The sequence below is a fragment of the Aspergillus heteromorphus genome, assembly GCF_003184545.1.
Source record: "Aspergillus heteromorphus CBS 117.55 chromosome Unknown BO70scaffold_23, whole genome shotgun sequence".
NCBI lineage: Eukaryota > Fungi > Ascomycota > Eurotiomycetes > Eurotiales > Aspergillaceae > Aspergillus > Aspergillus heteromorphus.
Genome location: NW_020290428.1, coordinates 399,491 through 413,840, shown reverse-complemented (window position 1 = coordinate 413,840; position 14,350 = coordinate 399,491). Strand labels below are relative to the sequence as shown.

Sequence of the window (14,350 nt, the reverse complement as noted above, 5' to 3'; positions counted from 1 at the left end):
CCTATCTATCTATCTATCTATCTATCTATCTACCTACTAGTTAATTAAGTAGCTGGGACAGGATGATATCTAACTAGGTATTTGGTGGATAGATGGATGGATTCGATCGATATGATCTTCACGTAGTTTTATCATTCATGGTAGTATACTACGCCCTCTATGCTAGATATTATGTGTACTATGTACGGTCCGTTATAACGGATCTGAAACTAAAGCAAAGCAATGCAATGCAATGCACGGCCATTCCGGGTCTGTTCTGTTTATTTGAATACTTACCTAGTGGATGGACGTGATCTCCACGCAACCTTATCATGATGATGGTGTTATAGTTACTGTGCTCGACACAATGTACTACCTACCTACCTACCTACCTACCTACCTTAGCCCTGTAGATGGATTTGAAACCAAACCAAACCAAACCAATACACAATTATCTCAAACCCGAACCCGTCTGTCTACATGTACATGCGAAAGATCTACACAATAAAAAAAAAAAGCCAAAACAAAAAAAAGCCGGATATTAGAGTAGTGAGGTAGTAAGGTAGTAAGGTAGTGAGTGGGTGAGTGAGTGAGTGAGAGGGGTAGTGTGATAAAAATGACTAGTAGGAGTTCAGGTCATCAATTTTATGTATGCCACGATACGATGTATGTAGGTATGTAGGTAGGTAGGTATGTATATCGGACTGGCCCAATCAACCTAAGATCAAAGCAAACCAACGATGCTGGAAAGAAAACATGCTTCATGAGGAATCCAGTATGTGCGCGCAAAGACGTTCTCCCGTTCCATTCCACTCCATTCCATCCCAAAACGCCATCCATGAGTAAGATAGAGCAAAAGCAAAGCAAAAGTAAGAACAAAATCCCGGATGGCCGAACGATGCATGCATCCCAAGCATTATAATGAAAAAACGACCATGGAAATAACACCGTCAAACTGTACAGCAAGAATGAAAGAATAGAAAAGGAGAAAGAAAAGAAAACAAATGCCAGCGTGCTGTGTGTGTAATCACTCAATGCATCAACTCGACGGGCGGGCGGGACGTCTTGGGCGGCATCTTGGACACAGAGACCATCTCGATGGGACTCATGTCCACATCATCGACATCTATATCATCCGCGGCCCCGGCACTGGTATCCTCGACCATGACCGCCGGCAGATTGGGGCTGCTGCCATGCTCCTCGGGGTGGAAGATAAGCGTGCTGCTCCGACTGCGGGTCTGCGAAAACGACACGGGCCAGCTCCCCGTGCGTTTGTCGGAGGTCATCGACATCGGCGTCCCCGGCTGCTGTTGCTGCTGCTGCTCGAAAGCCCCGGGGTACGCATCGCCCTCACCAGTCTGCTCCGTCTTCAACTTCGCCAGCGCCAGCGCCAGATCCGTCGCATGTACCTCCTTATTCGGGGGATCTTCCTGGCGCATGACCCAGCCGTGCGGCGGGGACGGCGGGGGGCTGATGAAGAACAGCTTGTCAACTTGCGGGGCTTCGAGGAGCTTGGGCCGCGAGGCGTCGAGGATGGGGGTGGGCTCGCCGAAGTAGATCTTTGGGTGGAGGGTTGGGCGGTTGAGCAGGGGGAGTGGCGATGCGGTTAGGTCTTTGCGGATGCGGAGCGCGTCGGCGTCCGTTTGGAAGGAGCAGACGATTCGCCGGAGGGAGGGAAGCGGGGAGAATGAGTTGAGAGGGCCCAGGATGGAGAGTTGGCTGCGGAGGATGGTGAGGGAGGGGGGTTGGAAGAGGGTCAGGTCGTTCAGGTCCGTTATGATCAGTGTGTTGGATGCGGTGGTTGGTTGGGTGAGCGGGGGGAGGTTGCTCATGTCGAGGGTGAGGGAGGGGCGCGAGGTGTGTCGCGCGTGTGTGCGGGGGGAGGAGGCGAGGGATTGTGGGGGGGAAGCCATTTTTGGATGGTGTTGTTTGTGTTGTTGTTGTGGTTGTTGTGGTTGATGAGAGAGAGATGGAGGAGAAGTGGTTGTTGTGGTGGTGTTGGTGGAGGTGGAGATAATAAATGGACGGATTCGGTTGATTGCCACCAACAAGAGGAGAAGAAGAGGAGAAGAGAGATAAGCTCGAGCAGCACGACTGGAGGGCGCTTATTCAAGGAGAACCACAACCTTGGTCGAGTCAACTGCAGTGCATTAGAGGAGTAGTTTTGTGTACTGTGTCCGAGTGTAAGTGTCATAAGGAAGAATGCGCCCGCGTCTTATAAGCGCAACCCCCCAATCCGTGTTCGTCGTCCGGGGAGGCGCAGCCACTGCTACTACTGGCTTGCACTGCCTTCCCCCATCGAAAAAATTCGGTCGCCGTTCCTGTCGATCTCCGCAGTCGTCCGCACGCATCCTGATGCTGCATTCGCCACGGTCTCGCCGTGTCCGCGTGGCTGAACACCCACTACCCACTATTGCCACTAGACCCTCCCATTATTGGTCTATTGGTCTATCCTGCTATCCTGAGTGCTTTGTGGTTTTTACAAAGTGTTATTGACACGCAGATCGCCTCGATGATTCACCTGACTGTGGCTGAAGCGGTGGATTCCAATGTGGCTTGACGAGAATGCTGGAGGCTGCGGTATGGGGATGGGGACAATGCGACACTACACAGTACTCCCATCACCAGCCTTGAACCTGTCAACTCAGGCCCGCTGACAGTGACACCTGATTGCTCCTACTTGCTCGCTAGTTCCTTCCCCTATCTGGCCATCTCAGAAGGATCCCGCACATTCCATGGTTCAGGCTTCTCCGCATCCTTCGGCCATGCAGCTCCGCCCCGACAGTGGGGAGCCGACGCTGAATAGCAGATCGTGGAATATGGATACCTACCAGTGCTGCCCCCAATCTATCTGCGCTTCGCTCCAGGCAGGCAAGATTTTGACCTTGCTCATACGCAGCTTCTTCTCGGCATACATACGGGCCACGTACTTCGCCCAAGCCTCCCAAAGCCTCCCAAAGCCTCCGAGCCCCCGAGCCCTGATGTGCGGAAGTCGGCTGTCACTTTCACCAGAGCCCCATTACCAGGACCCTGGGATTGGCAAAACCCTATCTGCGGCCTCGTTTGCATTGCACATATCTACTTCACAAGACCCTGTCGGAGTCGGCTGTATCTCTATCCTGACCGTTGCAGGTCTGGGCACATTCCATACCTTCGGCGCTGCTAAAAACCAGGCTCTGCAAGGCTCATGACGCCTCGAGATCCTTCGCTTTTCCTTTGCTCGTCTCACTCGTATCCCATTCCCTTCACCTCCTATCCAGCGACTGCCTGGACACTGTGTAACGCTGCAGAGACGGGCCAGGCTAAGCCTTGAGCCCTGACCATGTCCGGACTACGGACTACCGTGTACTGGCATAGCCACTCGGTTCCCTCCCTCGATGTGTACCGGTCATGCAATTTATCCTCATTAGGGTCCATCTTGTTAATTAGCCAAGTGGTTCACCATCAATTCTATTGCGGTGGCATACTCGGCTGGGCATATGATCTGAGACAGCAGCTGTGGGCGCACGGGTTCATGGCGATGTCTCAACTGCATACTACCACAATGAGGCTATCATTACTGCGTAACCGGTTGTTTCACCTCATTTCATTTCATGAACTTCCGGTCACAGGGCGAGGCTCTAAACTGACTCAAGAGCCTTTCTGGCTAGGCTTGCTCGGAGTTTATACGCCTTGGCCGAGTAGATGTGACCCGGGTACACGAGGCAGCCAACATGGTGTTAGCAACTACACTTCTAGCGATCTAGGGATCTCGTGTCCTGGAACATGCTGCTTGGCAGTTGAACATATACACCAGCCTTGGAAGCCACTCGGCAAGTCCCAACAGAAGGAACGGCTTCTCCTCATCCTTCGAGTGGGCTTGTGTTGGATTCATCCTTGGCATTAGGGCGCAGTCTGGACCACAGCTTGGGAGGGTCCTAAAGCTTACATCCTGCGAGTACAGATGACGGTTATGTTTACGAAGAAGCCCCGCCGGTTGGAGCTAGTCACACTGCCATTCTGGATTGACTTTCAGTCATGGCGTAGGACCTTAGACAAAGCTCAGAGCAGCGGACTCGACCATCAGATCCTGCAATTCCCGTCGTGAAAGGGGCCTTCCAACTTCGTATGAAGAGACTTAGCTTCAACGGTAAGCGAAGATGCGCTCTGCTTTACCTGACTGCTAATTGCTATGGTTCGTAGCCATCGTAGCCAACAGGACGGGCTTTGGCTGGGCTTTTGTGTCCTATCTCAAAAGTAGTTATACTCAGTAGGGGCAAATAACCGCAGAAGCTGCGAATTGCCGACCAGGGACGCTCTGGTCAACAGCTAGTTACTATATGCACGTCCGATGTTTGCTTAACCCCATGCAGTCACCGATAAAGTTGCGCGATGGCGGCAGTACTCCGCCCGCCTTTTCTGCCGCCTTCCTATATCGGAGATACGTCACGACGGTATCCTGCATCTCAGCTTGCTAACCAGCACCGCCATTGATCATATATAGTGCAATTCCGTATACTGGCATGACATTGAAGGTATTGAGTCTCGAATTCTGACATGAATAGCACTAAAAGCCTGCAATTCTTTGGCGAAAAGTGCCAATTGCTCGGCCCGAGGATTCTCCCGCTGAAGGCGGTCAGGTGATGCCGCGGAAAGTTCTGTTTCCATCGATAACCATCCAGTTCGTCCCTACAACCTCACTCCTCATCCAGACCTTACTCTCAATTAACTGTCCATTCGGAAAATCCTCACCCCTTCCTTTCACCATGTTTCAGAGAACCTTCCTCAGACAGGCCCAGCGGTCTTTGCTGTCCGTCCGCTCGACGTCAGCCACCACATCGGCCCTCCGCACGTCACAGCTCTCCCAGTCGGTTCGCCCAATTGCCCGTCAATCCGCCTACCGTCTCTACTCCACTGAGAACAAGCCTGAGAATGGCGAGAAGAAGGAGAATGAAGCTAAGGAGGCTGAGGCCGAGGACCCCGTCCGCAAGGAGCTGGAGGAGAAGAACAAGGAGGTCGTTGACCTGAAGGTAAGCTCTTGCAACTAGGGCTGTCGCTCTATCTTTCTATGCCAGGTTATCGCGTGGGCTCTTGCTGATCTTCCTCAATAGGACAAGTACCGTCGTTCCGTTGCCGACTTCCTCAACCTCCAGGAGCGTACCAAGCGCGAGATGGACAACTCCCGTAACTTCGCCATCCAGCGTTTCGCTGCCGACCTCCTCGAGAGTATCGACAACTTCGACCGCGCGCTGCTTGCTGTGCCCAAGGACAAGCTCAGCGCTCCCCAGACCGAGGAGAACAAGGACCTGTTGGAGCTTGTTTCCGGTCTCAAGATGACCCAGAACATCCTGTTGAACACCCTCAAGAAGCACGGTCTGGAGCGGTTCGACCCCAGCGAGCCCACTGAGGACGGAAAGACCCAGAAGTTCGACCCCAACGTCCACGAAGCCACCTTCATGGCTAAGGTCGAGGGCAAGGAGGACGGCGACATCATGTACACCCAGAGCACTGGTTTCCGCCTCAACGGCCGCGTCCTGCGGGTATGTGACTTCTTACCCACCAATTCCACAGAATATTGATGCTGACCTTTTCTTTCCATAGGCTGCCAAGGTCGGTGTTGTCAAGAACACCTAAATCGTTCGACAGATCCTTTGACCTTCCCTCCTTCCGCGCCACCCTTTCTATCTTGTATTCTTGTATAATATACCAAATATGTCTTCGCTACGATGGGGATTGACTTATGTTAATTTGATGGGGCTATAACATCCGGGTGCCCCGGATCCTTTCTGCTTTGTCCATGAACGCATGTGTATGATACACCCTTCCTATGTGATGGAGGCGCATGAGTCGCCTCCTTGTGAGCTTTTTTTCCCCTGGTCTGTTTTCCCGGCGTTGTTTCCAACTCTCTCCTCCCTACTCTGTATATTACCTCATGGCTGGTGTCTTGTTCCTTTTCTTTCATGAAATATGGTGTTCTCATGTTGGGATTGGCATGGGCACGGATGTGGATGACGGTTGCATGGCATTGATCATGTTGTTTTTCCCTTGCATCACTCTGATGGCCTGGATGGCGATGCAGAGCTTTTGATCTAGACGACTAATATAAAGTCCTTTGATCAATGAAATAAACATACTATTCGTGTTTGTCAATAAGTGATGAGCGTTACATATAGGATGTATATGTGCAGACCAATTGCCAAGTGCGAGTTCTTCCAGTAATTTGGGCAACGAAATATTTTAATTCCAATTGCAATTGTTTTTTCACAAGCAATCTCTTCCCATCGGAAGTATCTTCAAACCGCTGCGATCCGTGACCATTTGGGCTGGCTCGGGAGCTCATTTTCCCGGCCCGGGTGGTTTGGAGACGGAGCTTTCCAGCGCCGCCGCATCGAGCTGTGGATTGCTCTCCGAATCAATTGCTGCCTTTTTGCGCAACTCCCAACCATGCGTCTGTTCGCTACCGGTCGGGCCCTGCGCGCAAGCAGCGCCAGGTGGGCAATTGCATCTCCCCGTCGAAGCATCCGCCTTCCGCTGTCGCAATTCTCGGAGCCTCTGGCCATCAAGCGGAGAGACTGGAGCTCTACGGCAGTTCGCCGGACGAACGAGAAAACAGACGACGCCGATCAGAAGCCCACCACCCGGCCCTCTGTACCGAAGTCATTGACCATCGAAGGCCACTCCTACCGAACCGATGAATGGACCAACTCCCCCGACACAATCCTTTCCCACGTCGGACGCCGGCTATACCTCGATGAGAACCACCCGCTCGCCATTACGCGCCAATTGATCGAGAGTCAGTTCGCGGGCCCGACTTACGGAAACTACACCGAGAAGAACCCCGTCGTCTCGACGGCGCAGAACTTCGATGTCCTGGGCTTCCCTCTGGATCACCCCGGCCGCAGTCGCACGGATACATACTATATCAACGATAAGACGGTCTTGAGGACGCATACCAGCGCCCATCAGCAGGCGTATTTCCAGCAGATCAATCGCAATGAGAGCACAAGGCCGGAGGAAGTGGGTTATACTGTTGTTGCGGACGTGTATCGGAGGGATGCCATTGACCGCAGCCACTACCCGATCTTCCATCAAATGGAGGGCGCGATGCTCTGGAAGCGCCCGGATAACGAGCCTTTGAAGCACGCCAGCCAGACTGCTGCTGCGATCATGAAGGATGTCAACAGCATCCCTGCGCATGACGTTGTCGTGGAGGATCCCAACCCTACCATGGACCCCCAGCGGAACCCACTCCAGGCTGAGCACCACAGCGCGGAGGAAGTCGAGGCCATCGCGGCGCACCTCAAGCGATCTCTCGAACGGATGGTGATCAAGATTTTCACCGAGGCCAGCAAGGCTGCCGTCGGTGCCACCGAGCAACCGGAGCCCTTGAAGGTCCGCTGGGTGGAGGCATACTTCCCATTCACGAGCCCCTCTTGGGAACTGGAGGTGTTCTGGCAAGGAGACTGGCTCGAGGTCCTGGGCTGCGGCGTTATCAAGCAGGAGCTGCTGATCAACTCGGATGTGCCGAACCGCGTCGGCTGGGCGTTCGGTATCGGCCTGGAGCGCATTGCCATGCTGCTCTTTAACATCCCGGATATCCGTCTGTTCTGGTCGCGCGATGAACGCTTTCTTTCCCAGTTCAGGGCGGGAGAGATCACCCGCTTCGAGCCCTTCTCCAAGTACCCCGCGTGCTACAAGGACGTGGCGTTCTGGCTGCCCTCGGCTGCCGTCAGCGGCGGCAGTGCTGCGGGTGGTGCCGTGCCCGTCCATGAGAACGACATCATGGAGATCGTCCGTGGGGAGGGCGGTGACCTGGTGGAGGACGTCAAGCTCATCGACGAGTTCACCCACCCCAAGACCCACCGCAAGAGCATGTGCTACCGCATCAACTACCGGAGCCTGGAACGCACCCTAACTAATGAGGAGACGAACAATCTTCATAAGAAGGTTCGACAGCAGCTTGTGGGCCAACTGCGTGTCGAGTTGCGGTGATCGCAGCAGCTCCCTTACTTACCTTACCACCCCTCAACGGCACCGATGTACTATAACCAGCAGGAGACTGCCGGGCATGCCCTTGTGTACCATAACTGTGTATAAACCCTGCCCAAAACGATAACCACCTATCTCCATTCAACACCCAGCTTCCAGAACCGATTCACTCTAAGCGCTGCTCTCCATCGTTCCGTTCAGCCGCCGCTCCAGAGCTTAAACCACGTAGCCGCATAGGAGATATGCAATGTGACGTAGCGACTCGAGACAACTTAGGTCAGATGAAATAACAAACTACGACCCAGGTCATCCGACAAGGAGAAAGCCCGACCCCTCTGACCAGTGCAGACTGGCCATTCCTCACCACCATCAAGCAACTGAAACACTGACCGTATTGTAACCAACTCCTTCGTTGAACGAACCCCATTTCCCTTCTGCCCTCGCCCCGCCTGCCCTGAAGGCGAACCGGCGGCAATACAAATACACCATTAGTACCGATGATTACCACTCGGCATCCGCCCGACCGCCCGAAACCGAGCCGCTGATTGGCGGCACAGGTCCGGGATCGGTTAGCGCAACCGAGAAGCAGGGCTTCGGGGAGTTGATCGATGTTCCGCCCCCCGAGGTTTGTTACCAGGGCAGTGTATTGAATTACTTACTATCCAGTGCCGTCAGACTGGACTGCACCGGTAGTGAGACAAACCAACCGGACGGACTTAATTCTTATTCTTCGTCTTTCCCTCTGCATCTTGCCTCTCACTCACTCACACTCTCTCCGCTCCTTCGCCCCCCCTCCCCCCTCTCCCCTCCGCTGGAATGTCCACCACCATGGCAAGCAGCGCCAAGTTGGAGGCCTCGCAGCCTCCTCCTCCTCCTCCGCGGACTGCGACCGCAAAAAAAGTTCACTATCCTTTTTGGTTTGGTGGTTCGGCGTCTTGCTTTGCGGCTGCCGTTACGCATCCTTTGGATCTTGGTAAGCTCTAATTTTCTCATTTCCGGCCCTCGTGGGAAAAATGCTAATGTCTGGCTGATGTATAGTGAAGGTAATTAATTATTGAATTCACTCCCTCCCCCTTCTCCTCCCCTCCCCGGGTCGAAATCGAAGCATCGTCGTCCCGTCTCCTTATCGATCTATCTTCGTTCCTTTTCCCCGTTATCTCCAGACGCACGCAAGACGCGCATCAACGGACGGCCATTGACGATGAATTTTATTTATTAGGTCCGTCTGCAAACTCGCGGGCCTGGTGCCCCGACGAACATGGTGGGGACTTTCGCGCATATTTTGAAGAGTGATGGGATCCTGGGGGTTTATAGCGGGGTATGTGATTGCTTGCTTTTTTTGTTTGATTGCTTCTTTGCAAGAAGTGCTTTGTTCAACGACAATTGGCAAATTGTTCGGGGACTGGGCTGCTGAATTGGGATGGCTGCTAATCCAGACCTATGTGTATAGTTATCCGCCGCCATCCTCCGACAAATGACCTACTCGACGACGCGATTCGGCATCTACGAGGAACTCAAAAACCACTTCACCTCACCCTCCGCGCCCCCGAGCCTGCTCACTCTGCTCGGAATCGCCTGCGCCTCCGGCTTCATCGGCGGCGTAGCCGGCAACCCGGCCGATGTGCTGAACGTGCGCATGCAATCGGACGCCGCGCTCCCTCCGGCCCAACGGCGCAACTACCGCCACGCGCTCCACGGGCTGGTCACCATGACGCGCACCGAAGGTCCCGCCAGCCTGTTCCGCGGCGTCTGGCCAAACTCCACCCGCGCCGTCCTCATGACAGCCTCCCAATTGACCACCTACGATACCTTCAAGCGGCTGTGTATCGACCGCCTCAGCATGTCGGATAACCTGGGCACGCACTTCACGGCCTCCTTCATGGCTGGCTTTGTCGCGACAACCGTCTGCAGCCCCGTCGATGTCATCAAGACCCGCGTTATGACTGCTTCCCCCGCTGAGAGCCGTGGGCAGAGTATTCTCGGCCTCCTCCGTGATATCTATCGCAAGGAGGGCTTCGCGTGGGCGTTCCGTGGCTGGGTGCCCAGTTTTATGCGTTTGGGACCGCATACTATCGCCACGTTCTTGTTCTTGGAGGAGCATAAGAAGCTTTATCGCCTCTTGAGGGGGATTCCCGATGAGGCGCATAAGGCGTAGACTTGTGCTGTCTACTCCTTTCCTTTCCTACTCTTTTCATCTTCTTTGACTTTGGTTTCTTCTTTTTTCTTGATCTTCTCCAGGATCTTGTCTTGATATAATATCCGCCTCAAGTTCTTAGATCGTTGGCTTTTTAGACGGCGGCGGCGGCGACTGCTGCTGCTGCTTCTTTTTTTTCTTTTTTGTTTGTTTGTTGGTTGGTTGGTTACATCTCATTCGTGATCTCAATTGGCGAAGCATTACCGGAAGGACAAAAGTCTTGTTTGATTTCATTTTGATTTTGATGCTGATTTTGGATCGTCATTATATGATCTTTTGTATATAATATAGACCACCACCGTTTCCCTTTTTCTTTTTTTTTATTGTTTGGGCTGAGTTGTTGGATACTTGGCCTATCCTGTCCTGTCCTGTCCTGTCCTGTCACCCGGTTTGGGTCTGGGTCTGTGTGGCTGTCTGCTTTTCCTGAGGGGTAGATGGGTTGAGATGATGGATGGATGGATAGATGGATGGATGGATGAAAAGCCCGTTTGGCTAATCAAATAGACTGAGATTAGATCCAGATACCCTTTCTCTCTTTCTTTCTTTCTTTCTTTCTCTCTTTCTTTCTCTCTCTTTTTCTCTCTCTCATCTCAACTAATATGCCAAGACCTTTGATCTGGAGACCTTTCCGGGGAAGAGGAACGGGACGACACATTTACTGAAACCGACATTCTGGCACACTTTTGTATGCTTTTAGTTAGATGTGCTGACGGATATACAGCTAGCCTGTTCCCTATACCCTATGCATATAGTACTTAAGTACTACCTAGACAGTGATTCATCTGAAGCCAAAACCGATAGGATAGATACCACGAATTCGTCTGATCGCAATTAGGTTGGATATAGCTATTTCCTGAGTCCTGGAATAGATGGGATGGATGTTAGAGGTTGAGCTGTTTTATACTGTATCATTGCAGTTGTGAAGAATATATTTCGCCGGTGAGTATGGTGGGTAGGTACTATATATACGTAGGTAGGGTGGAGTTTGTGTCGAGAGAGATGAGCAGCTGATTAAATCAGATTAAATCTGATTGGACGACATGAGATGAGATGAGATGAGATGAGATCAGATCAGATCGACATCATTGCCTGACAGCCGTTAACTACCTACCCTAGTTACTGTTATCAAGAGGTACGAAGTATTAATTTACCCATGTCCACCGGACGAAAGGAACAAACCAGAAATATCCAGGTACTTACCGTAGGTAGGTAGGTAGGTAGGTAGGTACCTAGACACTCAGATATTAATATGAGTAGCAGCACGGCCAATCAACCCTGGTACATAGCACACGGCACACAACACACAACACACAGCAAGCCTACATCACAGATACCAACACCATACCAGATTGACAGACATGCGCACAATCGATTCCAACTACGCGAGTCTATATACATACACCCATCTCCCTCCCCCCGGCTAGCCGTCTATCCAGCCTCCGGGGAGGGAGTCCGGATCTGTATCAATTCCCCGCTGCATCAAGGTATGGGTAGAGTACACGTTTGACACCACGAAAACAACACAAAAATTCAATCCAATCCATTCAGTTCAGCCCAGCTCAGTCACCAATCAGCATCAGCAATCGCGGGGGCACACGTTTACTCCAGACGGGCGGGGAAGTTGCCGGCTTCTGTCTTGGGTGTTAGTCGGGTGGTGCTTGAATTTGCCTGGGTGTGCATATGTAGGGGGGAAGGGGGAATGGAGGAAGGGAAGTAGATGGGAGAGAGGTATATAGGGAGAGAGGGAGGTAGGTAGGTAGGTAGGGTTTGTAATTGGGGGTGCGTGATTGGGTGGGACTTTATACGTACCGCGCTGGCCGTCCCATCTGTCGGTCCAGGCCTTGGGGCAGAGAGAGCGGAAGGCGTGGTAGAACTGTTGTGGGTGGTTAGCATTGGCTGTAGAATTGGCTTTGTTCGGTGCGTGTGGTTGTTGGATGGGTATATAGGTAGGTAGGTATATGGCGGTGGTGGTGGATATGTACCTGGCGGCATGGGCGGAAGTCCTCGCCCTTAGCGGTGACACACTTGTGGTAGTCGACGTAGTTCTGCCAGCAGTGCTTGGTCCTGAGAAGGTATTAGTTGAGTCCATCAGGTAGGGTATAATCTGAGCTAGATAGGGCCTAGCTTGAAGTATCACGTACTGGTTCTGCTGGGGGAAACGGGCGTCATAGCCTAATCAACGGTTGTCATGTCAGCCAACGCACGGCGAGAGAAGAAAAATCTCGACCACGAAGGCGACCCAATGGCTCCTAAACCTAGAGTAAAGTAAGACGTACCAGCTGCGAAATAGTTAGCCATTGACCTCTGTTTTCACATATCGCATTTCGGCGCCAATGGGCCCAGGGAAAGCTCACCTGTCACGAACTTGAAGGGCTTGGTCTCGACGGGCTCCTCGGGGTCGTACTCAGGAATGGCACCCATTTTGGCGATTGAAAGGAGTTGACCTTGTTGAGGGGACTGGGGAGGAGGGGGTTGGCGAGGGGGGTGAGTGAGGGGGGTGGAGGACTGGGGTCGAAGAGGTGGAGGGAATTGGGGGAAGAGGGGAGGTTCTGCGCCGGTAAGGTTGGAGTGGAATGACCCGTGAAGCCGTGAAGCCGGGTCGAGTTCGAGTGACCGCCTCAGGCTAGCGAGCCACTCATGCGCCAAGGTTTCCTAAACACCACCCGAACCTTGCCTGCCTTACCTAAGGAAACCCGACTGTCACTGACCTCCCCTTCCCAAGCTCAGACTTCCGTCACCACTTCCCGATCTTGCCCATCCCACCTCGAGACCACACCCACCCACTACCTCCCTCACCACTCTTCGCCATGTTCCCTACTCGTGTCCTGCGCATGCAGGCCTCCCGGCCCTTCGCTTTTCCTGCTCCTGTGAGTTGTCTCCGTGCTTGTGTTGGGGTGGCCTTGGGGAAAAATTAGCCTGGCCGGTTGCATGATGGCTGACAGACGTTGCAGAAGGAAAACCACAGCGGTATGGGGTTCCCCGGATGCGCAATGGGAGATTGATTGATGTTGGATTGTGGTGGATCATGGCTTTGGACTAACGCGAGGCTTCTAGCCCACACTATCTCTCAGCGTCTGCGCACTCTGAAGAGAGTCCCCCCGGAGTTGATCCCCCTCGGTACGTCGCTGATAAGAACTCGCTGCCATTGACTGACGACGTGGCTAACCATCTCTTCTTAAATACTACAGGCGTGGTCCTTGCGTATGTTCATTTCCTCATGTCCTACGGTTTTCTAGATGACAACCAGACTCCCCTACCCCCCTTCCCCCCCCAGTCCGGTGCTCCCGCTGACGCAGTCCCATTAGTGTCGCCGTCGGTGCTGCCATCTACTCCAGCACCCACAAGCTCCTGTCCGACAAGACCCTCCGTCTGTACCGCAACAGCCCCGAGGAGCGTGACCACTAAGGATGTACCATCACATTTGATGATTTGATCCAAATTGCAATGGGCGATTCTTTGTTTGATTTTGTCGGCGATCTGTATCATTCTTGGGGGAGTCGGGTAGTCGAGGGGCGTGTCGCGCCGCGGCGGAAGAATGGAAAGCTCGGAAAATCTCAGGCTCAGGGTTGGAGCGCGTGTGTATATAGTACGGCTGTTCTGATCGGGTAATATCGCACGCAATATTACTGTCGCCGCTTCTAGCTTTCTCTCCCGTTTCGCCAATTCCCCTGGCGTGATCGTGCTCATTCTGGCTTGGGTCCCGCCACGTCCAGCTCTTCCAGTCCCTGCATGGGGTCTTGACGTTCTCCGTCCGCCTGCCCGTCTTCGGCTCCCAGCTTGTCTTCTTCGCTGACGGCGTATTTGGCCAAGTAGCCCTCCTGTAATGTCGCTTGTAGTTAGCCAATGATCCGTAACGGCCCAGAAGGTCTTCCCGCGCACCTGTTCCCAGATAGCCGTCTTGCTGCCGAGTCCCTCGTTGCTGTCCTTCTGCGGCTTGGCGGCAGCCACCTTGATCGTCCGCCCGTACAGTTCGCTCCCATCCATGTTGTCGATCGCCTCCTTAGCATCCTCGGGCAGGTCGAACTCCACGTATCCGAACCCGCGGTGGGCGTCGTTCGAGTTGGGCAGATCCGGTTTGGGGAGGGTGATGTCGACGACTTCCCCAAAGGGCACGAAGGCCTCGGCCAGCGTCTGCATGGTGACGGCCTGGTCAAGACCTCCCACGTAGATGGTGCATTTTAAACGGGCCTTTTCGCTCATAGTCTGGGT

At 53.3% G+C, this 14,350-nt stretch overlaps 10 protein-coding genes across 10 annotated transcripts; 7 read left to right on the top strand and 3 right to left on the bottom strand.

The window, feature by feature from the left end:
- Positions 1 to 531: 531 nt before the first annotated feature.
- On the bottom strand, positions 532 to 2,152 carry cbpA (putative calcineurin binding protein). The gene has a single exon (XM_025543795.1). It carries the CDS (start codon positions 1,890 to 1,892, stop codon positions 1,011 to 1,013), a length of 882 nt encoding a protein of 293 aa, XP_025397062.1. The 5' UTR covers positions 1,893 to 2,152; the 3' UTR covers positions 532 to 1,010.
- Positions 2,153 to 2,528: 376 nt separating this feature from the next.
- BO70DRAFT_398734 (uncharacterized protein) lies at positions 2,529 to 3,170 on the top strand (the record flags this gene model as incomplete). The annotated part of the gene is made up of 2 exons (XM_025546808.1): positions 2,529 to 2,559; positions 2,671 to 3,170. 2 exons carry the CDS (start codon positions 2,529 to 2,531, stop codon positions 3,168 to 3,170), a joined length of 531 nt encoding a protein of 176 aa, XP_025397061.1.
- Positions 3,171 to 3,175: 5 nt separating this feature from the next.
- On the top strand, positions 3,176 to 4,260 carry BO70DRAFT_106087 (uncharacterized protein). Its single transcript, XM_025537835.1, has 2 exons — positions 3,176 to 4,108; positions 4,162 to 4,260. Exon 1 carries the CDS (start codon positions 3,302 to 3,304, stop codon positions 3,863 to 3,865), a length of 564 nt encoding a protein of 187 aa, XP_025397060.1. The 5' UTR covers positions 3,176 to 3,301; the 3' UTR covers positions 3,866 to 4,108; positions 4,162 to 4,260.
- A 464-nt stretch (positions 4,261 to 4,724) lies between these two features.
- On the top strand, positions 4,725 to 5,592 carry grpE (mitochondrial nucleotide exchange factor MGE1; the record flags this gene model as incomplete). Its single annotated transcript, XM_025539542.1, has 3 exons — positions 4,725 to 4,988; positions 5,070 to 5,498; positions 5,560 to 5,592. 3 exons carry the CDS (start codon positions 4,725 to 4,727, stop codon positions 5,590 to 5,592), a joined length of 726 nt encoding a protein of 241 aa, XP_025397059.1.
- A 65-nt stretch (positions 5,593 to 5,657) lies between these two features.
- Positions 5,658 to 6,148, top strand: BO70DRAFT_106090 (uncharacterized protein). Its single transcript, XM_025537836.1, has one exon. The coding sequence runs from the start codon at positions 5,801 to 5,803 to the stop codon at positions 6,044 to 6,046; it is 246 nt and encodes an 81-aa protein (XP_025397058.1). The 5' UTR covers positions 5,658 to 5,800; the 3' UTR covers positions 6,047 to 6,148.
- Positions 6,149 to 6,339: 191 nt separating this feature from the next.
- BO70DRAFT_364371 (phenylalanine--tRNA ligase) lies at positions 6,340 to 8,165 on the top strand. Its single transcript, XM_025543794.1, has one exon. The coding sequence runs from the start codon at positions 6,403 to 6,405 to the stop codon at positions 7,948 to 7,950; it is 1,548 nt and encodes a 515-aa protein (XP_025397057.1). The 5' UTR covers positions 6,340 to 6,402; the 3' UTR covers positions 7,951 to 8,165.
- A 598-nt stretch (positions 8,166 to 8,763) lies between these two features.
- On the top strand, positions 8,764 to 10,102 carry BO70DRAFT_296787 (putative mitochondrial dicarboxylate carrier; the record flags this gene model as incomplete). The annotated part of the gene is made up of 4 exons (XM_025539547.1): positions 8,764 to 8,920; positions 8,986 to 8,990; positions 9,167 to 9,265; positions 9,398 to 10,102. 4 exons carry the CDS (start codon positions 8,764 to 8,766, stop codon positions 10,100 to 10,102), a joined length of 966 nt encoding a protein of 321 aa, XP_025397056.1.
- A 1,638-nt stretch (positions 10,103 to 11,740) lies between these two features.
- On the bottom strand, positions 11,741 to 12,562 carry BO70DRAFT_431277 (cytochrome c oxidase subunit VIb; the record flags this gene model as incomplete). Its single annotated transcript, XM_025548228.1, has 5 exons — positions 11,741 to 11,772; positions 11,951 to 12,014; positions 12,124 to 12,205; positions 12,283 to 12,313; positions 12,496 to 12,562. The coding sequence occupies 5 exons, from the start codon at positions 12,560 to 12,562 to the stop codon at positions 11,741 to 11,743; spliced, it is 276 nt and encodes a 91-aa protein (XP_025397055.1).
- A 386-nt stretch (positions 12,563 to 12,948) lies between these two features.
- Positions 12,949 to 13,546, top strand: BO70DRAFT_398730 (uncharacterized protein; the record flags this gene model as incomplete). The annotated part of the gene is made up of 5 exons (XM_025546807.1): positions 12,949 to 13,008; positions 13,093 to 13,108; positions 13,196 to 13,258; positions 13,330 to 13,342; positions 13,447 to 13,546. 5 exons carry the CDS (start codon positions 12,949 to 12,951, stop codon positions 13,544 to 13,546), a joined length of 252 nt encoding a protein of 83 aa, XP_025397054.1.
- A 278-nt stretch (positions 13,547 to 13,824) lies between these two features.
- BO70DRAFT_431275 (RNA-binding protein) lies at positions 13,825 to 14,341 on the bottom strand (the record flags this gene model as incomplete). The annotated part of the gene is made up of 2 exons (XM_025548227.1): positions 13,825 to 13,959; positions 14,021 to 14,341. 2 exons carry the CDS (start codon positions 14,339 to 14,341, stop codon positions 13,825 to 13,827), a joined length of 456 nt encoding a protein of 151 aa, XP_025397053.1.
- Positions 14,342 to 14,350: the final 9 nt, after the last annotated feature.